Source organism: Microtus pennsylvanicus, chromosome 4 (genome assembly GCF_037038515.1).
Source record: "Microtus pennsylvanicus isolate mMicPen1 chromosome 4, mMicPen1.hap1, whole genome shotgun sequence".
In the NCBI taxonomy this organism is placed as follows: domain Eukaryota; kingdom Metazoa; phylum Chordata; class Mammalia; order Rodentia; family Cricetidae; genus Microtus; species Microtus pennsylvanicus.
The window spans coordinates 117,230,108-117,255,375 of NC_134582.1; the positions used below are offsets into that span (position 1 = coordinate 117,230,108).

The 25,268-nt window shown below is 43.4% G+C and overlaps 1 protein-coding gene across 1 annotated transcript in view; it reads right to left on the reverse strand.

Moving 5' to 3' along the window:
* Nucleotides 1-25,268, reverse strand: part of Adarb2 (adenosine deaminase RNA specific B2 (inactive)) — a 545,357-nt gene that overhangs the window by 8,856 nt on the left and 511,233 nt on the right. The window contains exons 8-9 of the mRNA XM_075970268.1: nt 18,867-19,048; nt 218-396 (exon numbers count right to left, since the gene is read on the reverse strand). Coding sequence (XP_075826383.1) covers nt 218-396; nt 18,867-19,048 — 361 coding nt within the window. The remainder of the gene's footprint in view (nt 1-217; nt 397-18,866; nt 19,049-25,268) is intronic.

Below are 25,268 nucleotides of genomic sequence, written 5' to 3' on the forward strand. Positions count from 1 at the left end.
AGAATCACATTTGGGTGGCAGAGCTGGTAAGCGTGTGGAGGAAATTCCTGGGCAGTCAGCTGGAGAAAGGGCACTAACCCTGGGGATCCGTTTGCATGTCCTGTCTCACAATGACTACAGATCAAATGATGTCCTAGTTCCCTGGAGCTTTTTCAGGAGTTTAACCAGAGCCCAGGTACAGCCAATTTTCTCTCCAGAAAGGACCGGTGCGACCTACCCTACCATGCAGCCGTGCCCACCGAGCAGAAAACACGTGCTTGCAGAGCCGGGATGAGCCCCCACAGCTCCTCTTCCCAGTTGTGGCATTAATGATCTCCAGGTCGGCACTGCCCACGATCCAGTTGGCACTGAACTGGGGAGACTTTCCTGGCTGCCGGGCCTCAGTGTTACTCACGCCTGTCAAGAGAGAAATAGAAAGTAGTCAAGCATTTATGTTCTTCAGCTGAAACAGGGCTCCCGGGAGAGCAGGTAATGGGAGCAAAAGCTTGTGTTTGAACTGGGACGAGACATTCGCATAAATACTGTCTTGCTTTTCTTCTTTAAAACTTAGTCACGTTGAAGTCATGGTTTCACCTGTCTGGCTGGAGGTTGGAAGTCAAGTTCAACTCTGAAGAAAGCCTTGTATTGAAATTCATTGCCGGACCTGCTGTTAACCTTTTAATCGGAAGGATTTTATGGGTAGATTTTTGCCCCTCTTCTGGGAATGTCTGTTGAATGAATTAATGAGCAAGCAAAACCATTTGAAAATTCTAGGAATGTGAGCTTATTGGGCACCTACTGGATACCCAAAACACAAGGTTAGCCAAAAATTCTTTAAAGGCTCTTAGGCTTATGGTTTGGTTATGAGGAAGAGACCCACAGATTTAATAAAGGAGCTATAAGAGCTATATATTTAGGATAATCAGTCAAGCAATACAGTCTGTAAAAGCATTGATGAGATTCAGTGTGAGATGAGAATAGAAATCCATTTATTGCAAGTTACTAAGAATTTCAAGCCAGGCCTGTGGTTCAGGCTAAGGCAAGAGGATAACATGTTCAAGGCTTGGTTGGGCTACAAATTGTGGTTAAGGACAGCTGGAGTAACTCAGCAAGATCTCATTTCCAAATAAGGAAGAAACAAGAAGAGGCCTAGGGATACACAACACGGGTAGAGTACTTGCCTAGCACGTGAGAAGTCCCAGCATCAGTTCTTAGCATAGCAACATCATTTCTCAAGATGACAGCATAGCATTAAACCAAGCTCAGGTTATTCTAAGCTAAGCTTCCCATGTGCCTGAGTGTGCCTTTTGACCCTTGAAGAATCTGGTAGTGCCTAGGAGGCTCCCAGAATTCTCATGAAAACCCTTGTTTTACGGTGCACCTCTCTTACCCTGTTGGACCATTGTGCTTTGATGTTCTGATGTGGGATTCCCCTCTGTAGGCTGAGAATATGTTTTATTACTATTGGTTAAGAAAGAAGCTGCTTTGGCCTATGACAGGACAGAATATAGGTAGGTGGGAAAACTAAACTGAATGCAGGGAGAAAGAAGGCAGAGTCAGGCAGATGCCACATAGTTGCTGAAGGAGAGAGAAGCAAGCCTGTCATAGAGGAAATAAGATATGGAGAAAATGAGGTAACACCACGGCCACATGGCAATACACAGACTAATAGAATTGGGTTAATTTAAAATGTAAGGGCTAGCTAGAAATATGCCTGAGTCATTTGTCAAACAGCGTTGTAATTAATATAGTTTTTGTGTGATTATTCAGGTCTAGGTGGCCGGGAAATGAAAAAGCAGTCTCTGTTTACAGTGTTCAGGTGGGACATGACCCTTACACAGTAGAGCAGAGGGAGAAAGTCAAGACTTTCTACTCTGGGTGATAGTCTCTGGTCAGCATGGGGTTTCATGCTTTCCACATTATATTCTGAGCTCCAGCCTCACCTCCTGCCTGACTGTCTCACAGGGCTCCTCATTATGATGAGGACTTCCTGGAAATGTTGGGGTGAGTTTTCTGGTAACTACAATGAACACCTGCTCTCTCTGATCATATCAAGTGCCCAACACAGCCAAGAGTCTGGAGGTGTCTCACTTATTTGTCTCTCGGCTACTTTTCTTGAGGGTTATGGTTGCTGACCCTTGATATCTAGGGAGAGATCATCTAAATAAAAACACAGTTGGGAGACATGTGGCCCAGATGGTTTCTACAGCAACCCCATGCATAACAAATCATACCCTCCTAAGTTCTGTGAAATCTATGGTATGGCCCAATCTTTACTCGGAGTTTTGGGGAGCCACCCTGAAAGTAAGCAGACAATGAAGTCAATCTCTGGTCCAGGCACTTCAGTGATGCTCTGAAGAGTTTAGTTTCCAGCCTGGAAGCCCTTGTCAGTTGCCCTCTCTTCATGCCTCTTGCATCTCTCATCCTCCACAGTGCCTATAACTTCAGCTGCAAGCATCTTGCAGCTCCACAGGTCCAAATGCAGCCCAGATAGATCTCTCTCTCCTCTTGTGTAGTTTTAGCACGGGAAGGTCAAACCTGTTACTTAGCCATCCCTGCATGTCCACTTCTGTTTCTCTAGCCATGGACACTAGACAGATGGACCCACAAACAGACATTTCCAGCCCATAGGCAGCTCCATGAAGTCAAGGACAGCTATGAATGCAGCGCACCACAAACTCATTACTTTTTTCAGTGCTGTGACAAAATACCTGACAACAAGCAATTTAAGGAAGGAAGAACTGTTTCCTGGCTTACAGTTGGAGGAGACACACTCCATCGTGGTGGGGAAGGCGTGACAGGCAACAGTGGGAAGCCGGCTGGTCATATTGCCTCCACGGACAGGGAGCAAAAGGAAGTGAGGTTGGGTTTATACAATCTCAAGGCCCGAATCTCACTTCCTTCAGCCGGGCTCTCCTTGTGAAAGGTTCCACAGCCTTCCTACACAGTCCCAGCAGATGGGAACCAATTATTACATGAGTCTATGGGGGGACATTTCGCATTCAAACCAAAACACTCAAAGCATTGCTATTTTTTTGTAACTTGCATGATTCTTCCACATGAATTTTGCAGAAAACATTGTGCCAAATTTTCAAAAGAATGGACATACCTGAGAGTTTTTCTTAGTTTGCCCATTTATCATATGAGTGCCTGGAGGCTGCAGGGGGCACCAAAGGTTTTGGCAAGAGCTTTTGGTCCAGTGGGATGGCTGCTCAGGGGTCCCCAGGATGCACTACACTTAGTAGAGAAGCCCACATGTTGGGAAGCAGTCCAGGTATAAATCACGACTGGGTGAGAGCACCAGAGGGCAGGGGCCTATATTCAACTCCGTGTAAGGGGGCAGCTCTGCTCACACCGTGCGCTACACAGTCTCAGACTTCAGGATCCTCCCGTGTCCCCAGCTCCGCCCCAGTCTTCCTGGATAGAACGGAGGCATGCTCTCTCGGCGCATGGCCGTTTAGCTTTGCTGGTTGCCACCTAAACAGCCCAGCTCTCAGACTGAAAGTCACCCTGTGACCTTCTGGTCATGGATGGACAACGTTGGACATTCAGGCAAATTTCATCCACATCAGCTCTTTTCCTTAGAAGTGGTTCACTGTCTTGGCTACCCACCCCTGAGAGCTAGGCAGGGGGGACAATCTGGCCCATTGGCAGCCGTGGATTGTCCTACTGGGCAGGGACCATCTAGGCAGGAAGAGACAGCTGCTGAGGTCAGGGACGACTGGGTATGAAGAGATGCGATCACTGCTTTGGAATTGTGGGCAGCCAGACTCAGCAGCCTGGCATCTCCTCCATCTCTGCAGGTTCCCCTGCCCCTCCCCAGTCTCTCATCCCTCTGGTTTTTGTACTGGGATTGACCACTGAAGCATGCATTTGGGACGTCTCCAAAATCCTAAACTCTAAATTCAGAGGAAAGCCTTCTGATGTCTGAGGTCAACACACACGACCTGCCTGCTACCTTGCAATTCAATACACCCCCCTCGCCCAACCCCTGCCCGTTCTCTTCCTATTACTGCTTTCCTGGAGACAACATTGAACTTTACCATTGGCTCTCAGCAAGCAGACACCTGTCTTGGAGATGGCTCAACTATGAACTGGCTGGACGCTGCTCTCAACACCCTTGCCTGCCAGACTCACCAGAGCCCAGACAGTCCAGGGAGGCAGCCGCGAACATTCTTGTGTCTACACATGAAGAATGTGGGGGAAGGAAGGGAAGAGTGCTATCCAACGGATGGAAGGCACAGGCCGACAGACTTGGACTAAATATGAAAACAAGACTCCAGACTTCAGGACCTCAGAGACTTGGTTTCCAGCCTGTCTTTGGCCTTGGTACACATCATTCATTCCCTTTTGATCGCTGATGATGGCAACTTTATTTCGTAAGGTTAGGTGAAGACGACTTGAGACAGAAAGGAACATTTTCTAAACATCAAATGCTCTAGTAATTATTATTCAGAGGAAGATTTGAAGGTCACCTCTAGTTTGTCTAGTCTTCTCCAAGCCACACACCAAGACATTCCCAGTTAAAGGACAGAAAATATGTCAGGTTTAGTGATTAGTTGCTGAACTGTTATAGGGAATGGACTAACCAACCAACAACAAAAGTCAGGATTATTTTTATATTAAACATACATTTTTTTGACTTTTATACATGTGTCCAACATTTAACATTAATATCTCTGTTGGAGTTATCATTGCTTTCTTATACTCTGAGCCTCTCTACTTTACAGATTATTTTTATTCTATCCTCTACCTGAAAAAACAAAAATCCTTTCTAAAGCAATCGGTGGGAATGGAAATCCAGCCTTTGATGTCATTAAAATTTTTCTGCAAAGAAATATCACTTGAAATGTTGACTAAGTGTTAGTGCCAGGAGAGCAATTTTGACAGTGCTGTAATTAATAACTGGTTCTGACGACAGTAAAGGAGATGGATATGTGTGCCGGACTCACTTGAATGCAACGTAAAGATTTACCAATGTGCCATGAAACATGATCACTGCCCAGAATGCTCGCATCAGCCCGGCACCACAATCTTTTTCTGTAGGGCCAATGCCGTAAGGGCAGGCAACATACTCAGTTGTCGGGGGACAGTGTCTTGGGACAGTGTTGGAGTGCGGGAGAGTCTAGTTCCTTAGCCACTGGTCAGCACCAGGTTACCCCTTTCTGCAGGAAAGCCCCCGGTGGCATAGTGAGGAAGAAGCTCTGAGTGTGGTCTCTGAGTCGTCAGGAAAACTGCTTTCCGATTTGTCCCACTCCCATTTGCTATGCATGTTTTTCTGTTCTAGGTGATTCTTTTCATTTTCCATTGACCCCACCCCCACTCTGTGCCGCATTCACACACACACACCCTCTGGTGTGAACTGGGCCTTGAAGATATATTAATAAGATAATTATGTGATACCTAGAATCTTTGATTTTGGTCCTTAGAAATACATTTGGTTTCTATGAAACCTTTTTCACATATATAAAAGAGTTCACTCACTGCATATAGATTTTGTAATTTTAAGCCAATGCTCCAGGTACCTTTTTGGTACTCTTGTAAAACTAACCTTCATTGGCCTGGAAGGGGCATGATACCTACTTGTAGAGTGAATGGATGACCTGCAGGAAAAAGCTCGAGTCTAGAAGATAATGGGTGGATAATGGGGTTTAGGTTTACAAGTGTTTAAAGACCGTGGGCCAAAGTGCTTAACTCTACCAATAATAAGAGTTTTAGGCTTTGCTTGCTAAGACGAAGGAACATCTTTTCAGGCATGGAAAGGAAAGACTGATTTGTGCCTAACTTATTCTTCTCTACAGTTATGGGTATAGATACAAATAACACAAATCACAGGGGCTATTCTTCCTGAGGCAGCACGAAAAGATTTAACATTAAAATAAAGTCCTTTGGTGCTCTTGGGATGTAGCTGTAGATTACTTGCCTAGCATTTATGAGGTCCTAAGTTTGACTCTCAGCACTTCATCTGCATAAAAGTAGGTATGGTGGTGCATGCATATAATCTTGGCACTAGGAGGTGCAGGCAGGAGGACCAGGAATTCAAGGTCATCGTCAGCTAGATAGAGACTGGGAGGCCAGTGAGCTACATGGGACTCAGTTTTGAAAAATAATGAAATAAATAAACGCCAACCTCTAAGGATACAATAAAAGAAGGATACAACTTGTCATGCTAAGATTCATTCCCATGGTACCTAATAATCTAGAATGCTAACTATGTACAGCATTACCAATTGTCCCCAGTTCAGTAGTATCTCCTCAGAATTATTCTGAAATTCCCTTTCAGTGGCAGACACCAGCTGATCAGAATCTTCTAGCTGACATGGGGCCCAATTCCAGTTAAGATTTAGGAAATGGATTTGGTATTTTGAAAAATGAGTATTGTGTTGATTACAGTTCAAGAAAAAAGAATACCCCTGGTGAAGAATCAATATTCAGAAACCTGGTACTGCAGGCAGAATTTTATGTTCTGCAAGCTTCTCCCAAGTAACCACACAGAGGCTAAATGTTAATTACAAATGCTCAGTCAATAGCTCAGGCTTGTTACTAGATAACTCTTACATTTACATCAACCCGTATTTCTTATCTGTGCTTTGCCAATGACCTTTTCTCAGTACAGCATGCCCATTTTGCTTCTTCCTGTGTCTGCTGGTGACTCCTGATTCTTGCCCTTCTTCTTTCCGGCATTCTCAGTTTCACTTTTCCTCCTAATCTTATCCTGTGCAGCTTCTTTATTAAGCCAATCAGAATATACACTCAAAGAGTGTAAAGGAACATTCTACACAGTACTGTGAGCAAATGACTAGAATTAATTTGATGGAATTTATGGTATGCCGGTTGGTTTTTGTCAACTTAGGCCAAACCTAGACATATCTGGGAAGAGGGACTCTTAATTGAGACAATGCCTCCATCAGACAGACTGGCCTGTAGGTAAGTGTGTAGGACAGCTTCTTGATCAGTGTTTGATATGGAGGAAACAGCTCACTGGAGGTGGTACCATTCCAAAGTGGGTGGTCACTGGTGGTATAAGAGAGAAGGCTGAGTAAGCCAAGGGGAGCAAGCCAGTTAAGTGTTCCTCCACGCTCTGCCTCAGTTCCTTCCTCCAGGCTCCCACCTTAAGTTCCTGATCTGTTTTTCCTCAGTGATGGATTCTGACCTGGCTTGTGAGATGACATAAATCTTTTCTTCCCTAAGTTACTTTTGGTCATGGAGTTTTATCACAGCAACAGAAACTCTGACTAAGACACACAGTGCCGTGTTTCCTACTTTGCAGCCTACCTTGACCAAAGATTCTATGAACTTTCTCTTTAGCATCTAGAAACCAAAACAAGTAAAAATAAAATTGACAGAATAGAAACCCTAAGAAACATTTGCCTTTAATGAATTATTTTGTAATGATGGAATAATAGTGTATAATTTGATTTCTAAAATTGAGAAAATTGTGCTTTAACAATGTAGCATTATATTTATCTTATTGTAAAGTAATGCTTGAAACAATCAGATTTACCCTCTGACAGTTCTGGAGGTCAGAAATCTACAGTCAAGGTGTCAGCAGGGCCATGCTTTCTGAAAGTTTCTGGGGAGGAGTCTTCCTTGACCTGTCTGTCTTCTAGAACCTGCAGCTATTCTTTGGCTTATGGTTGCATCATTTCAATCTCTTCTTTTGCCTGCATAGACCCTTTTCTGTCAGTTTTTTTTTTATAACAAATGTGGTTGCACGTGAGGCCCTCTGAAATGATTTTGTCAGCTTCTCCACATTTCATGAATTTTAATCAAAATTGCAAGCCCCTCCCTTCCAAATATGACATTTTACAGAAACCCCACTTGTGTGCCACTTCCTGGAGTAATCTCACACTCTGGGTGTCTCTTCGCGGCTTTCTCAGACACTTCCTGGAAAACACCATCCTCTGAGCATCATTTCCCTTTGTTATCCCACACTCTGGCACCACCTACTGGCCAAAGGACACATCTACAGACCGGAGAGTTTGCGTCCTCCTCTCTGGGGCAATCTGTTTGCCCTTTCTCTTGCCTTCTTCAGCCATGGTGGAAGACTGTGCTCAGATACCTTAATGGTAGCTGCTCATTTCTCAGGTTTGTGGAATAAACGAAGGAAACACACGTCAGAGTGGGTCTGTCTTAATGCAATAGGCTCTTTGATTTGGAAACTTATATATTTGGAATCTCGGAGAGTGAGGGGGTGGGGAAAGTGTGCCCGAAGGATGATGCAATTTTATGAAAACTCTGGAATCAACTACAACCTCTTCCTTAGTGATGTTTCTGAACAGTCATGGGGGAACCTCCCCAACCTAAATAGTTCTTCTACCAAAGTCATCTTAAGCAGACAAATGCTAATGCAAGTTTGTCTGATACTCAACACAGAGATGTGTTGACATTTGTAATTGGGTTAGTCTTCTTTGGTGACATTTTGGAAAAGATCTCTCTTGTTCCAAAGTCGATCTGTGGAGAAAATCAGCCAGTCTCCACCACCTTTGCCTCAGACATTCTGGAGGGTGGGGGTGGGGCACACTCCCTTCGTTGTCTGGCTTTTCTTTTCAGTTCACACAATTGTGTTAACAAGGTGGGCTCAGAAATAGGCCAAGGTCAATTCTCACCTCTATGACTTCCTGGTAATACCATCTCTGATAAGTTAATTAACCCAGTATTGCTTCTCTTTCACCAGAATTTGATTATTACGACAGTTATTATGACCACTGCTCTTAGTTCCATCATCTTTTAGGAGTGGAGACAGACTGTCGACATATCATCAGTGGAAATTAGCTTTATGCTGGCACACATCTATATGAAGACGCCTTACTTTAAAGAAATCCTTATTTGTTTTTTTCTTTTTTTAAAGGCATTATATAAGTGAGACATTACAGCTTGTCTTTAAATAGCTGGTGAGCCTACTATATTTAAAATGTAATTCACTCTCCCAAAATTAAATTTACACAAGACCTTTCAGGGATGTAATTTTTATATGAAGTGAGGCGAGTCTATAATACAGGGGAGCATTACATTTAATTTTGCAAAATGAATGGAGTAGCATGCGTGGAATCATAAAGTTGCAGGGATAGAATGGGCCTTTTGAATTTAATATTTAATATACTGCCAGATATCCTGTGTACCCTGTATAATCTCTCTCTCTCTCTCTCTCTCTCTCTCTCTCTCTCTCTCTCTCTCTTTCTCTCTCTTACACACACACACACACACACATACACACACTTCTAATGGAAACAGAATTGGTAAAATTTATTGTATTAATGTCATTCTGTTTATTATCACGAACATGAACACCATCATAATTGCCAGTAATTTTATAGCTACTCTCCTGTCTTAATAGAGCATATTCAGTGGGACATATATGACATGTGCGGCGAAGCCTGTGGGATGTGGTAGGACTGAGGGTGGGCAGCTGGGATGTCGTGTGGTGAGGCTGTCTTAACAAGTTCTCAGCGTATGTAAAATGTAAACCAAGAGGGCTGGGGAGATGGTTCAGTGGGTGAAAGCATTTGCTGTGCAAACATGAGGACCCGAGTTTGAATCCAGAGGACCTATGTAGAGGCCTGGCTTCTTTTGTATCGGTTGGGGATAGACACCAGGTCCTCACATGTGTGTGGCAAGCACCTACAAGGTTGTCTCCCAAGGCTAAGATGAGTTAAGGTATCTTATGGTCTGCCCTCTTCCCTGTTTACCTTACAGACACATTGAAAGCCCTGAAGAAAAGACTGTTGTGACCTAGTCTCGGAATTGGAACCAAACTCATTTTAAACAAAGTCAAGTAAAGAGTTAGCTTCTCAAACTTTGGGAAGCCGACACCAACCAGCAGTGTTTCTCAAAGAATATTTTTGTCTCCCATTTGCTTATCCTTAGACTGCAACCAGAGAACAGCCTGCTCCTCAGAATTCCCTTGGAAGTTGGGCGGTGGTGGCTCACGCTTTTAATCCTAGCACTAGGGAGGCAGAGGCAGGCAGATCTCTGTGAGTTCAAGGCCAGCTTGGTCTACAAGAGCTAGTTCCAACACAGGTTCCGAAGCTACAGAGAAACCCTGTCTCAAAAAACAAAACAAAACAAGCAAACAAAGAAATTCCCTTGGAAACTCTTCCCTCATTTTCGTCTTCCTCCCCCTTTGCTTCTTCCTCTCTTCCCCATCCTCCATTCTCTCATTCCTCCAGATGAGGCCTTTATGTATGCATCACTGAAGGACTGTGCCTGGTGCTTGTAGGGAACTAGTTCCTATTTGTTGAATAATATGGCCGGCATCTCCCAACTTCTACCTAAGATTGAGTCAGGAAATAAACACCTGAATGATGCGAATAAACGTGTTGATATTTGTAGGAATTAGATGTAGTAGCAACGGAAATACTTTCCTTGGATCAGTGACAACAGGATAAAAGATTCCATTCTTTTTATTTTTCTTGAGACCGAGTCTCACTATACAGCCCATGCTGTCCTTAAACTTGTGGTCATTCAGCTTCAGTCTCTAAATGATAAAATTACAGATGTGTACTATTAAGCTTTACTTTTTAAAAGTGTGTTCTTATTTGTGTGTGAGTGTCTATGTGGGCTCATGTGCACCCATTTGAGGGTGCTGGGGGAGGCCTGGAGTTGGATCCCTGGAGGTGGGGTTGGGAGTTGGGTGCTGGGAGCCAACTCTGGTCCTCTTGAAACAAGTACTTTTAACCTCAGGGCCATGTCTCTATCTGTCCAAATACTTCCCTTCCCAAATAGACAAAACAAACAAACCAGTTTAGTTTAGAAGATTCTCTGATCTAAATAGAAATGTCAAAAGAAAATCTAGGACACAGCCACACAGGCACCTATCTTCACAAACTAGGCTAACCCAAAAGAAAGCAAGGAACTACAAAGATCTTGCCAACAGAGAAAAAGTTTTCTTTTCTTCTGGAGGATGTTCCCACATCCTATTCCGTATCTTCTTCCTCCTGTGGCCACTTGGGCCTTTAGGGTAGCAGTTTTCCTCACTCTGCCCCTGTGCCTTGGTTTTTATTTTCCATGTCCCTCACCCCTCTTTGGAGACAGAGTTAAATCATGAAGCCCTGGCTGGCCTGGAACTCAATACGTAGACTTCCAAAGCACAAAAAGATGAACCAGGCAGGGGAATTGATGCCTGTGCTCTCTGTTTCCATATTGGACACGAAGCTTGGACAAGTACTTCCCTTCACAGTGGAAGTTTTGGATCCAGTCTTTGCCAGATGAGGGGGGGGTGCTAGTGGTTATCCTGTTCATTGTATAGATGACGCCTAAGTGGAGGGAGTCAAAAGGATTGCCTGGGGCCGTCCTGGGGCATTGGGAGGACTCAAACCAACTTCTGAAGCTGCCTAGTTCTAAGTCTAGGTCTAAGTAGAGGCTGTGAGGGGCCAATGGCCTGTATACCTCTAATACTTACAAACAACAAAAAAAGTACATGGGATTTACTAAAAACTTTTATGGAAGTTTGTCAGTTGCTAACATCATGTGCCCAAATTTGATATAATATAAAATGATTCTACAAAGTAATATCTAGATGAAAGAATTTGCTCTCACCACATTGGAGTTATTTTCAAAATATCACTAATCTCATAAACTTCTCTTGAATTAGGGGGGATCAGAACTCCATATAAGATTCATAAACACCAAAGTAGGGCCATGAATGGCTCCAGAACAGGTATCCGGAGTGTCAAAAGCAACTAGAATTGGGCAAAATTTAGCCTATAATTCGTGAAGGTTTTAATGTGTATTAAACTTCTAAGTTGTCAGGAAACATAACGTCTAAAACAGCTTTTAGATATGTTTGCTATTATTTTTTGCTGTTTCAGGACAACCAGTACCAGGAAGAAAGAGAAGTCATGCCCCTGTTTCTAGCAGCAGTATTCATCACACGAAACTGAAACAGCGGTCTTCAACTCACGGTTCTCACGACCAATTCTCTGGCCTGACTCTGGCCTCAGATTTCTTGATTGTTGCTATAACCTCACTTTGTACCATAAAAATAACCATTGTTCTATTTTCAGTGTGGGTTGAGAAAGGTCAGGATTAAAACCTGCATCTAGGGCTGGTGAGATGGCTCAATAGATAAGAGACCTGCCGCCATGCTTATGACCAGAGTTCAGTCCCAGTGACCCAGACAGTAGACGGGGAGTAATGACTCCTCTGGGTCGTCCTCTGACTTCCACAAGTATGCTTTCCCAAACACAAGTAAATAAACATAAATCCACACCTGTTAAATGTGCTAATCTAGTTTGACTATTGAATTGGTTATTTTTCTTTTGCTGTGATAGGATATACTCACAAAAAGCAGCTTAGAGAAGACTGGATTTATTTCATTTTACAGTTTTAGAGGGATAGAGTCCATCATGGCTGGCAAGACATGCCAATAGGAAGAAAAGGCATGGAGGCAGAAGCAGGAAGCTGGTGTTCAAATTACACTCAGAGAGCAGAAAGAGGACAGGGAGGAGAAAGGAGGGAAGAGAGAACCAAATGCGAGCCATAAACCCTCAGAGTCTGTACCAGTGACTTACTTCCTCCAGCAAGGTTCCACAGCCTTCCCAAACAATGCTACCAAATAGGACCTCTTGTTCAAACAATGAGACTATGGGGGACATTTCTCATTCAAACCAGCACAGCTATGCTATCTAGACCTCTTCATCCCATTGCAAATATTATTACTTGATGGGAGAAAAAGTTAGCTGTGATGTTGAATGCTTCAAAGAAGTATATATCTTCAGTTTGGTAGGACAAGCTGCTAAAGTCACTTTATTTTATGGTACCTTTTCCCCTAAAAGCATGAGTATTCAAAGTATAGATTTTTGTTAGTTATTATCTCACTATTTTGTTTTCGCTTTATTGAATTCGCAGGAAGGCTCATTGGCAGACTTCTTTAGGGTAGCTGGTTCAGGTAATGATGCAATCTCCCCCCGACCCGCCCACCACACAGCAGCCCCCAACGATTGAAGGCTTGGGCCAGCCTCAGCACACTCACGGATTTCTGGTCCTGAAGTTGGCTGCAGTTTAGCTTGTGTTATGCAGAATATTTTAAGTCTGTCATTGAGACATTACTATGCACTCTGTGCCCGTAGCAACGAGGGTATCCTTTTCAGCTTGGCTGGTTCTTTTTAACCCAGAACTGCTTCAGTCACATCCAAATTGCAGGGCTTCATTCTCCTAATGCACGCGCTTCACCTTTTAAGGTGACTCTGCAAACTGACCTTGAGGGAAGTTAATTTGCTTGTTTGAGTGTGATTATTATTATTATCTTTATGCCATACCTCATCCTCCCTACTCTAGTTTTTTTTTTCTCCCAGAAATCAGGATGATTTCTTTTTAAAATTTGCATGATTCATTTTCAAATGTCCATCCAAGGCAATGAAGTTACTGCGTAGGGGTTTGATCAGATGGCCCATCAAGGTGTTGCCTAATTTGCATCTCGACGGTAATGAAAACCATATTCTAAGTAAGTTAAGACTGACGGGTTCAGTCAGACCACACTGCTTGCAGGGGAGGCAGATGCCACATGGGCTCGGGGAGAGGACAAAGAGTCTCAAGGGCTGTGCTAGTATCCCAAGCCCATCAGGTGGCCCTGGATTTCTCTAATTGTCCTTTTCTAGTCACGGATTTCACACTTAACATTTAAAAGTTCTTTGTGTGTGCATGTGTGTTTGGTTGCATTCACCTGTGTATGCGTGTGTGGAACCACAGGCTGACTTGTGGGCACCCTCCTCTCTCATTCTCCATGTTTATTATTACAAGCTTATCTCCGTTCCTGTACATGTGTGACCGCACACTCCATGCATGTGGAACCAGAGGCTGGCTTGTGGGCACCCTCCTCTCTCATTCTCCATGTTTATCATTACAAGCTTATCTCCGTTCCTGCGCATGTGTGACCACACACTCCATGCATGTGGAGGAAGGATGACAACCTACAGAGGCGAGTCTCTCCTGTTACGTCATTGAGTTTCTCTTATGCCTACTGCTGCTTTATCTATGTAACATTTTATTCAACTTTGCTTTGGAGGAATCAGACTCTGGTTGTCAGGCTTGTGCGACAAATGCTTTAAACCACTGAGCCATCCTGTGGCCCTCCACATTATGCTTTGAGATGGGTACTCTTTAGAGAACCCGAAGCTGACCATTTTGGCAAGACTGACTGGCCAGTGAGCTCCAGGGATCTTCCTGTCTCTGCCCTTCCCGGTGCTGGCTTTACAGGTATGCTGGCTTGTATGCTGGTGCTGGGCACCTAACTTAGGTCCCTTTGTTTGTTCAGTGCGTACTTTGCCAGCTGAGTCATCTCTACTGCCACAGTAAAGAAAAGTTACCATTTTATTTATGTTGCCACGTTACCAGATAAGCGTGTCATTTATAAAGAGCACAGACAGGAGACTGGATGCCCAAGAAGGGCTGTACTGGTTCCCAGAGGACGGACAAAGGCCACTCCCTTGACAGTGGGCTGGTAGGGAGGTTGCATTGTAGTTTCCATTTCTTAGTGTTTGTTAATTTTAAGTCACTGTTAAAAAGACTTATTTTATATGTGTGTTGCTGTGTGTGGGCATGAGTGCAGGTGCCCACAGGGATCTGAAGAGGGCATTGGATCCCCTGAACTGGAGTTACAGGTGATTGACAGCTGCGGGGAACCAAACTCAGGTCTTATGCAAGAGCAGCAAGCACTCAGAACTCATGAGTCATCTGTCCTGCCTCTAAATCATGTTTTTTAAACTCTTAGGTAAATGCAGAAGAATGAGGACAACCCAAGGAGTTCGGAGCACAGAAAAAGATAGAATGTAAACCCATTATAAGAAATAAAAAGTCCCTTAAGTTTAACCTACACTAAATCTAAGAACTATGCCAGAATTTGGGGACATCTACTATGGAGACATTCACATATGCTTCCAAACTAGCCATTTCGCTACGGTGTCTAGAGCTAGTTTCTTTACTCAGTTACAGCGAGTCCTCATCACTTTAAGGAAAGACAGGATAAAGTAAAACAAGGAATAATGAAAACAAAAAAGAGAAAGAATTTGGTCCCCAAGTAACATTTTTCCCGAATTGCTGAAATTATTGACCATTTAAAAAAATAAATATAATTTTCTAGCCCTCAAGGCGAACCTTTCACTTCCGAGCTTGGCGATAGATGGGTCTTCGGTGCCGCGCGAGTGACTGCGAGAGCAGCGGGCAGCTAAGAGTTTCGTACACACTTCAGCGCCTTGCCCCGCTGCTCCCACGCCGCTCCTCCCGCAGTTAGATGTTGCTGCCTCTTTAACTAGCCTCGTTTCGCATTATTAGTTTTTATGCAGTTGAAAAAAAATAGCCATCTAAGAAGCTGTATTGCACTGCCTCAGGATAAAGTCTGACATATTAGAAGAATTTAAAGTTTAAGCCAGATCTGAATGTAAATCCTTGTTCCTTTTGGTTAAATAGAGCGCCTTCAGGAATATATTGAATTTGCGTGAGTCTCTTTCAGTGTTAATTAATGTGTACTCATGGATACGAAGGCTGCACACGTGTGCACATGCGTGTGGAGGTCAGAGGTCAACATCCAATATCGTTCTTTAGGATCATCATCCACCTCCTGAGACAGGGTTTCTCAGGGACTCAATCTCCAAGGAGACTAGATTGTCTGGACATCCAGCCACAAAGCTGGGTCTTTTAATGTGTGTTTTAGAGCTTGGGCTCAGGTCCTCATGCCTGCAAGGCAAACATTTTAGACTGAGATAGCTCCCTAACCTTCCTTTGACATTTGAAAATTGGAGGGACTAGTATTAGGTTTTGGTTGGTATTAAGATTGAATGAGATGATTCATGTCGTAAAGTCAACATTGAGAGACAGGCCTGTTTCACAAGTGTTATCTCATTTCTCTAAACGGTTTTGCCACTCACTGGATACTTGTGAACTTTATAATAGTTGTACCGCTCAGAACATACCACTCTTCTTGCCTCTTTTCTGTCCCCAAGAGTATATTCGTTACTCAAGAGCTGTTATTGTTAGAGTAATGGATTCTGCAGCCTAGATGGAACCCAAAGGCAGCCTTGAGAGCTCAGACTTTTCAGGTGAACTAAAACCCCTCCCATTATGTATATCATGGACCCCATCACACAATCTGTGTTGAGGGTCTATGAACAAAGTAGGGGTACAGGGATGATGTAATAAACAGAAGTAAGCAAGCACACAGAGGGATGGTTCCCCACTGTCTGTGGATATGACCCCAGCCTTATTAATACCAGCTCAGCCCTCAGGCTGGAGATGAAGTAATCACTCCTTGCACAAGAGCTCAAGGCTCTTTACAGTGAAATAAGACAAAGTCTTTTTTTTTTTTCTTTTTCGAGACAGGGTTTCTCTGTAGCTTTGGAGCCTGTCCTAGAACTAGCTCTTGTAGACCAGGCTGGCCTCAAACTCAAAGAGAGCTGCCTACTTCTGCTTACCGAGTGCTGGGGTTAAAGGCATGTGCCACCCCTGCCCGGCTAAGACAAAGTCTTAATACAAACAGTTGTTAAACATTCCTGAGCGGTGCCCCTTCCTGTGAGGTAGCCTTGTTGAGACTGGCCAACATTTGAATATGAATTCTCCTTAGCTGCACACTTGGAACCCCAGGATGTAGCAATGGTCAATAACTCCTCTGCCTTTAAACACAGAATAACGCTAGTCTCTCTGTGTATCTCAGGCTGGTCTGTAATTCGTTATGTATCAAGGTTGTCCTTGATCCCATGGTCCTCTCTCAGCTTCCCAAATACTCAAATTACAGGCATGTGTCAATATACTCAGCTTCAGGAGCGAGGGTTGAGCCCACTGTCCCAGTGCTATGAACTCTCCTCACTGCTAAAAGAAAGAGGAGTCTCAGTTAAGGACCCCAGGAGCTTAGAGAGCATCTAAACTGTCTGGGGTTGTAATGTGTGAAGGACTGAGTTGTGACACACAGAACTCCCTTTCCACCTTCTCTGTTTTAGCTTTTTGCATCTGTGATCTTATTTAACATAACCTTTAAGTGGTCAATATTGTAGAATAAATGAATAAAAAGCTTCCAGGCTGTATCTCCTCTTAAGAATTTCCTCAACATAGATCTGCACTTTGCCTGGATTATTTCATGTCACCCCCACCACAGCTCACATGAGGCCCCCTTTCACACCCGATCTTATAATGTGGAGCAATTTAAAAACTCTGGGAATAAGTCATAGGCCCAACTGCAACATATAGATACGCAGACATTCACAGAGTACACACACAGATATACACACAGACAGTCAGTCAGTCAGACAGACAGACAAATACATACATATACAAAGGCACATAGACACACACAGATAGACACACACAGACACCCAAACAACTGCTTTGTCTTACTGTTTTTTTCCTGAGTCTTGAACTGTATTACTTTTCTCATTGCTGTGACCAAGTTACTTGACAGAAGCAACTTAAGAGAAAAAGAGCTTACACTGGCTTACGGTTTGAGGAGATACAGTCCATCACAGAGGAGCCTATGGAAGCTGGTTGTATTGGACAAACAGTCAGGAGGCATTGCAGAGAGGAAGTGAGGCTATAAAACTCGAGGCTTGTACCCAGTGACCTACTTCTTCTCATATGGCTCTACCTCCTAAAAGTGTACAGCCTTTCCAAACAGTGCCACTGGCTGGGGACTAATCTAAAAGCCCAATAGCCTGTGGAAGGCATTTCACATTCATACCACAGCACAAGCTAAAAGCAAACCAGCCAAGCCGGCGAATGCTTGCCTCCATCTCCTGGAGCAGAGCCCGGGTCTGCTCATGCACAGGGAGTTCCACTGCTGCTCAGTGTGCCTTCCTGAGTTTACTACAAGTTGTTCCTCCAGAGAGGTCTCCTGATGCAAAGGGGAAGCCACTTAAAGACTGAGAGTTTTTCCACCACGTTCTCACCCCAGGGCTAACAGGACAGGGTTAAAACCCACGTGCTTCTTCCTCCTGCTCAGGTTGTCTCCCAGAAGCCTGGAAGCTTCCAGTTACTACAGAAGTCCAGTGGTCCCAGGGGATAAATACCACCTTTACAGGGCCTTGGAGACTTCTCCCTGCCCCTTCCGATGGCACACAGAATTTCACACCTTTCAGTGTTTCCATGGCCGTGTGACCTGTAACCTTTGCAACTAACTGTTGCTAGGTGGGGTGATATGTCTTTCTCCCTAAGAGCACCTAGAGTCTACCAGAAGTAGCAAGTGTAGTTTGTTCTTCCTGCCAGGCCCTGCAACAGAGAGTGCCCTAGGTTCTGCAGCACACTCAGGTGACCTGGGGGCTGACTGACCCTTCCAGTTTTTCTTTAGTTTGTGGTGTGTGTATGTATGTGTGTGTGCATGCATGTGCGCATACGTGTACATGTGTGTGTATATGTGTGTGCTACAGTGACAGAATGAACAGTGAGATGCCAGAGAACAGCCCTGAGTGTCAGGCCTTGCTTTTCACCTTATTTGAGACAAGGTCTTTTATTTGTCATTGCATAAATACATCAGGCTAATTGACCAGTGAGCTTCTAGGGATTCTGGGATCCAAACTTAGGCTCTCACACACCAGGGCTACCTAAGGAGCTGGCGACTTCTTGAACCTCATTGCATTAGCAGGGTCTTTGTGTGAGCTACTTTAACTATTGTGGTGAAAACAAGATACTGACATGTGATGTGCTAGATCCTACATGAACTCACACTAAAATGTTGCCTATTATCAGGTATACTATGATCACATACACACACGCAAACACACACACACAGGCACACACACACACATATTAAGTTTCTCCATTGTTGTCAATTTATTCATTATGTCTAAAATTGCCATTGCCAAGCTGAATGCAATCAGAAAAGGGTTGCAACCATGGGGCCTATGTTCAGCAGCTTGAAGACAAGGAGGAGGAGGTTGCAGGTCTCTGTCTTGAGACTGCTCTCTTACCACTAAGAAGAGGCTTGTTTTGCCGGTATGAGGCAGGCAGCTGGCCGATGCCCTCCATCCTGTGGCTCATGACCCGTGCGAGGTGGCCCGTGTGGTGCAGGCTTCCCACAATGACGCTGTGGAGGTACACAGGCTCGATGAAGTGGCAGAGGAGAGCACCTTGCAGTCCCAGCACGTTCCAGCTAGAAGGAAAAGCAAGGGTGAAGTCAGTGGGATTCCTGTGTCTGCTGGGGATGCAGAGCTGGCCGCTCATGGGCCATTCAGGGAGCTGGGTCTGTGAGTGATGTTGGTGTTGCTCCTTTCCGTGACCCCTTTTCCAGCCTGGGGAACAATGGCCTGGGAACTTCTCAGAGGCAAGTTATCAGGGTGGCCTCTGATGATTCTGCTAGACTCTAAGGATCTAGTTCTGACTCTGATAGTGTCTCTGCATGTTCAGTAAACTCAACTTCCTTTTTTACGAGTTGTTAGAGAGACAGGAAGTGCCATTCTCTCAGTGACTTCAAATTAGATTGTTTAAAAGAAGATGCTTGGTTACCAAAGGGATTCAGAAGTTGTTTTCTTACATACTATCTGAGAAAGGTTCCGAAACTGAATTTGATGATTTCCATTTTGGGAAAAGCATTGACTTCCATCCCCTTTGTCCTACTGTGCTGAAATTAAAGGACATTAGTAAATGACCTTCTTTTGGTCTGGGGATTTTTTTTTAAATTTTAAACAACCTGTATCAGAGATGACTGACAACGGCCTTTTCTTTGAAATAAATACAGCTCTGGGTGACTGTTCTTACTTCTTCAAAGCAGAGATGCCAGAGTACTGTGAGAAGCGTTTCTTTTTTATCCCCCGATGTAAATTCAGGGTAGAAAGTTCTGTGTATCTGCTACTTAAAGCAATGCTTGGTGGTTTCCACTCTACTGTGTTTCAAATGAACCACGGTTGGAGGCAGGCGTTCTGTAGCTAATTTCTTACATCATTGTTCTTTTTCATTAATGAACATTTTCCCACTGTTGGAGCCATTATTGTGGGACCTTCATGCTGTACATCTCTTCCGATGATTAATAAGGAGTCATTGTATCTCTCTTCCCGAAGCAGTCAATTAACACAGAATTCTTTCCATTAATTACCGAGTGTGTCTCTACCTGGAGAGCAATCTGCTCCAAGAACCAGTGACACCCATTGCTTTCAAAAGTTCTCTTTAAATTTTATTCCGAAAACACAAGCAATTTAGCTGGCGATATTAATCTGCCTCGGAAGCATCATGGTGAATGAGAAACATCTTTTAATCTCATGCAAGAAAAGGCAGCCATCTGGCTGGCAAGGATTTCAGGGAACCACTCTCCCAGTCTCCCTCTGTAAATGCAGGTCATTAAAGTAATGTGTTCATCTACATAAAACTCAAATGGAATATAAAAGGTAATATTTATATACAAACAATTTAGTCCTACGATTTAAACAGTCGTTGGTTTTATGAAACATTTACTTTAGACTATCAGATTTGCATAACTTCATTTAAAAATATTGTGGTCATTTTCTAGAAGTCACACCAGTCCTCTCGGCAAAGAAAGGGCTGTCCTTGGGTACATGCGCTTTATGCCAGTGTAAATATCAGAATGGACGGAGACAAAGGGCATGTCTGGAAGAAGGACATGCCCTCATTCCTGATGTCTTTTGGCTGTAATGGTTCTGCTTCATTCTGAATTTTCACTATAAATGACACACCCGCTGTGGTTCCTCTGATGCCCTCACTTTTCACCGGTGAGTTACGGATTGTCTACAGAGCTCAGGGGAGGAGTCCTGTGATATCTGAGCTCTTCCTGGGAGGAGGAAGAATGTTAGTGGTTTTGAGTTGTGTTTGAGGAATTTGGCTTATCCCCTTATGTCTTTGTTTTTGGACATTTATTTATTTATTTATTTTTATTACTTTTTTCACACAATATATTCTGATCATGTTTTTCCCCTCTCTCAACTCCTCCCAATCCTCTCCATCTCTTTCTCCACCCAACCTCATGCTTCTCTCTCTCAAATATAAGACAACTAAATCAAAGAACTTAACTCAAAACAAACAAAAAAAACAAGATAAGGAAGTGAGAAGCTAAGAAGAGAGATAACAAGATGGATCAATGGGTAAAGATGTCTGCTGCCAAGTCTGGGGACCTGGGTTTAATCTCTAGAACCCAACGGTTGGAAGGAAAGTTGTCCTCTGGCCTCCACATGTGTAGTATGGCATGAGCTGGACCCCTCGCCCAATTAAATAAGAAAAATGTAGTAAATATTTTTTAAAGGTGAATGCACACTTTTGTAGCTTAGTCCCAGTGCTTGAGAAATGCAGGGAGAAGAATTGTGAGTTGGAGACCAGCCTAGGCAGTACTCTGCTTGATACAAACAAATAGCACGCCCATAAATAAACAAATAATAAATACACACATAAATAAATAAATAAATAAATACTGAGGAAGAATAAAATAGAATTGCTACCATGTAGTGTTTTAGACATTTTCTTTTCGGATTTGGAGATGGTGGGCAAACATGCCAAGGAAAGGTTTGTAACAAAGGATGCTCAGAAAGTCTGTCAAGAGGCAACCATCTGAGCAAAGGGCTTTGGGTAACAGATGCAGAAGAGGAGCTCTCAACCCCTAGACTGTAGGTAAAATTTAGAAATTTCTTATCAATTAAAAGCAGAATAATATATAAATATCCCTTGATCACAAGGCATCTTCTTCATATAAACTAAGCCCCAGACAATAAAATGAGAATTCCCACCAAGGGATATAATAATTCTTGAGACCATTAAAGTATTGGCTTTGAACAAAACTTGTGGAGCACTTTTGAGTGTTTTGATTCTACTGGATTGTCCAAAGACAAATAACTTCTATATCTGATTCCCCCTAATAACCTTTACAATAAAAAGAAAAACCAACCTCCTCTTTGCCTGGCTATAGGAGTTTAAACAAATTCAGCTAGCACGATCAATAAAACCAAATGTCTCCCTGAATATGAACTGGAGAATCCTCAGCATTCAGGATTGAATGGAAAAATACCTTTCCTTTTGTTCAAATAGCTGATATGCCTGTAATGTTGACAGAGACAGAAATCCTATGCCTAGCTTTCAATATAGATAATCCCTAGATAAATATATCTTTGTCTGTTTGTCAATCACAGAAATACCACAGATAAGTGGAGGAGAGATTTTAGAAAAGGTTGCCTTTCTTCAGCCAAGGGATGTCATCTCGTTGCTGAATTTGAACTGTGACCTCTACTTTAGGGAGAAAATGATGAGACTCAGTGTGCATGAGGCCCTCCCCACGGGTGTGTGCCTTGAAGTTCAGACAGAGAACATCCATTGGTAATGTATATTTTGGACATTTTCTCTTTCTTCCTGTTATTTATAGCATCTTGATGTGGTCCTGGAAAAAGATGCAACTCTTTAGAATTATAAATGTGCAGCATGAGATAGTTCCATAGACACACACTTCTTACTTCTGTACTGTCTGTTTTCTGAACAAAACACTACATCAATTGCAAAAGTTTCCCATGTTCTGTCTGAAGCCTGTAAAGGTCACCCTGAGGGAAGCAACTGTCACAGTCTGTGGGTGATACTCAGGGACTATGGTGGAACCATGGTCTTCAACTTAGCCTGTATATTGGACCAACTAGAATCTTAAAAACATTCTCTACCTTGGTTCTTGTTCTAGTATCCATTTCTGTGATAAACACCATGACCAAAAGCATCTTGGGGAGGAGAGCATTTATTTCACCTTACAATTCCAAGTCACACTGTACATCTCTGAGGGAACCCAGGGTAGGAACTTCAGGCAGGAATTCAAACTCCTGTCTGGAGACGGGAGCTGAAGCTGAGAATGCAGAGGAATGCTGCTTACTGGCCCGCTCCTCATGGCTGGCTCACTTACTTTTCTTATAGCATCCAGGACCACCTGTCCAGGGATGGTACTGCCCACGGTAGAATGGGCACTCTCGTATCAATTGTTAATCAAGAAAATGCCCCACAAACATGCCTCTAGATAAGTCTGATTGATGGTAATCCCTTAATTGAGTTCCCTTTTCCTTGGTGATTCTAATTGTTAAGTTGTCATAAACTAACCAGTACCGTCCCCAAACACAGTCTTCTCTGATTGGTTGTGAGTCTGGACAACCCTGAGCATCAGTATTCCAATGTCATTTAATGCTGAAACTTTAGCTTCTGAGTAGTTAATGAAAATTTGGAATATAAAAGGTTCTGGTTATTTGGGCCATCCTGAACCACTTCTTCCTGTGTTGAGCAATATTTCACTCAAAGATCCTCTAGGTGTGGTACCTGAGTGATACAGGGCTGGGCACTTGGATGAAGCACATACTCTCAGTCCCCATCCTAGACCTGCCAAATCAGAACCTCTGTAGTGGATTCAAGCAGCTGTGTTTTAAACAAGTCTTCCAGGTGATTCCAATGCTGTTAGAGTTTGATATCTGCCCATTTGCACTGGAATATGGTTCCACTAGTGCAGTCTGCATCCCAAGCCATTGAAAGACTATAGGAACTCCATCTTGGGGTTATACTTGTTTCCACTACATATTTCTCTAGTGTCACACCAATTTCCCTCCACCTTCATGAAGACAACTAATAATGCAAAGCTAGGGTCACTTGGCTAGTCCATTCCCAGTTGACTAACCACTTTCCCCTGGTTTTTATAGGTAAAGGAGAAGAAAGATAACCATTTGAATCAATAACAGGACTTCTAGGAGCTCATCCTATGGCTATACTCTAATAAAGTACCAGAGTATATGTATCAGGATAGTCTTTACAGAATTGTCATAAATGCAAAGCAAACTAAAGAAGACTGGAAATAATTAAGCTTCCTTTTACTATAGAACTGATTTAATAGACTGCAGTATATTCACAGAAAGAAAAGATATGATAGCCACACTGCTTTCCTTATTGCTTGTGGTACATACCACTTGTCCCTGTCAAGGGCTCCTCTTGAGTACCTCACCTGCCCTCTTGGTTTTCTCTGTGTACCTACTCTCACGTGGATACATCATATCCGACTGGCCTCCTGCATAATGCCTCTTCCCTGTCTTTTATTAGGACATCTAGGACTAGTTTAGATTATAGGACATCTAGGATTGGTTTAGATTATGCCTGCTCACTCTCTTTCTTTCCCATAGTATCCTCACTCATTGATCTAGATAACTTCTTTTGTTTTGTAGAACTGGGCATCTCAGCCCTCTGCTGTTTCCACACTTCTGAGCAGAGTCCTGGAGACCAGCAGTCACCCGTGTCCCTGGGGATACCAATCTGGCCATTGTGGGTGGTTGCAGTAGTAACGGAATTGGCATGTGCCACACTTTGCTGTCATTGCTTTTGTATTTGATAAGTATCATCCCCTCGATCACTCTGCTTTCATCATGAGAGATTGTACAAAACTTATTTAAACGCTGTTGTAAAAATTGCCGTGAGCTCTGTGTGAAAAAATGTGTATGAAGGATTTTGAGATGAGTAGAGTGGTATGATTGTTGATCTCTGTCTTTTGGGAGGTTGATGCATGGCGATCATGAGTTCAAGTCCAATTGGGCTTTATAGGAAGTTCCAGGCTACCTTAGGCAAAGAGACCTGCTCTCGGAAATGGGGTGGGGGAGGCTGGGAGTGTAGCTCAGTGATAGGCCCTTGCTTTGTTTGTATGCATGAAGCCCTGAGTTGAATCTCCAGTACCGCCCACTGCTAAAACAGGAAATGACACATCATCATCTTTTGAATTCTGTGCGGCTGGCAATGTGCTACAGAAGAGGGGCCTGCCAATAAATCAAGAAGGAAGGAAATCAGAACTGTCCCCTAGGGGCCTAGGTGCAGAGAAGAGGGAGCCGATGGGAAGGAAAGTGGAACAAACAGGTCTTGGTCAGGAAGGGGGGCATCCTGTTCACACACAGCCAGCCTCTCAGACGGGTGCCTGATTCTCCAGAAGGTGGCTATCATATATTTTTTTAAAAAGCATTTCATATTTTTTTAACAGAGAAAGTTTAATTACCTTCACTTAAGGGGACACTGTGATCAATAATCAGGTCCAGGTACTTAAAATTAGAAGCCATATCTAAAGGAACATTCGTTCCAGAAGATTTAGATTTGCATATGCTGTTCAATATCTGCTTCATCGAGACAAAAGCTGCTCTGCTTTCCCCATTCTTTAAGAAGGCGGCGGCTTCTGCTTGTGATTGCGGCTGCTGAGAGTATAAAAACCAGCTATGTACACAGGGGATGTGGATGTGACGGCCACACCGCTGTCACCTGTTCCTCTGTATACAGCAGGCTGGTTGGTTGGTGACATGCTACTTAGCTTTAATTTTGTGGTTTTGAAGGTCAATTTTCACTGATGAGTTCAAACAATCCATTTTCTGTACATCCACTGAGCCTTTAAG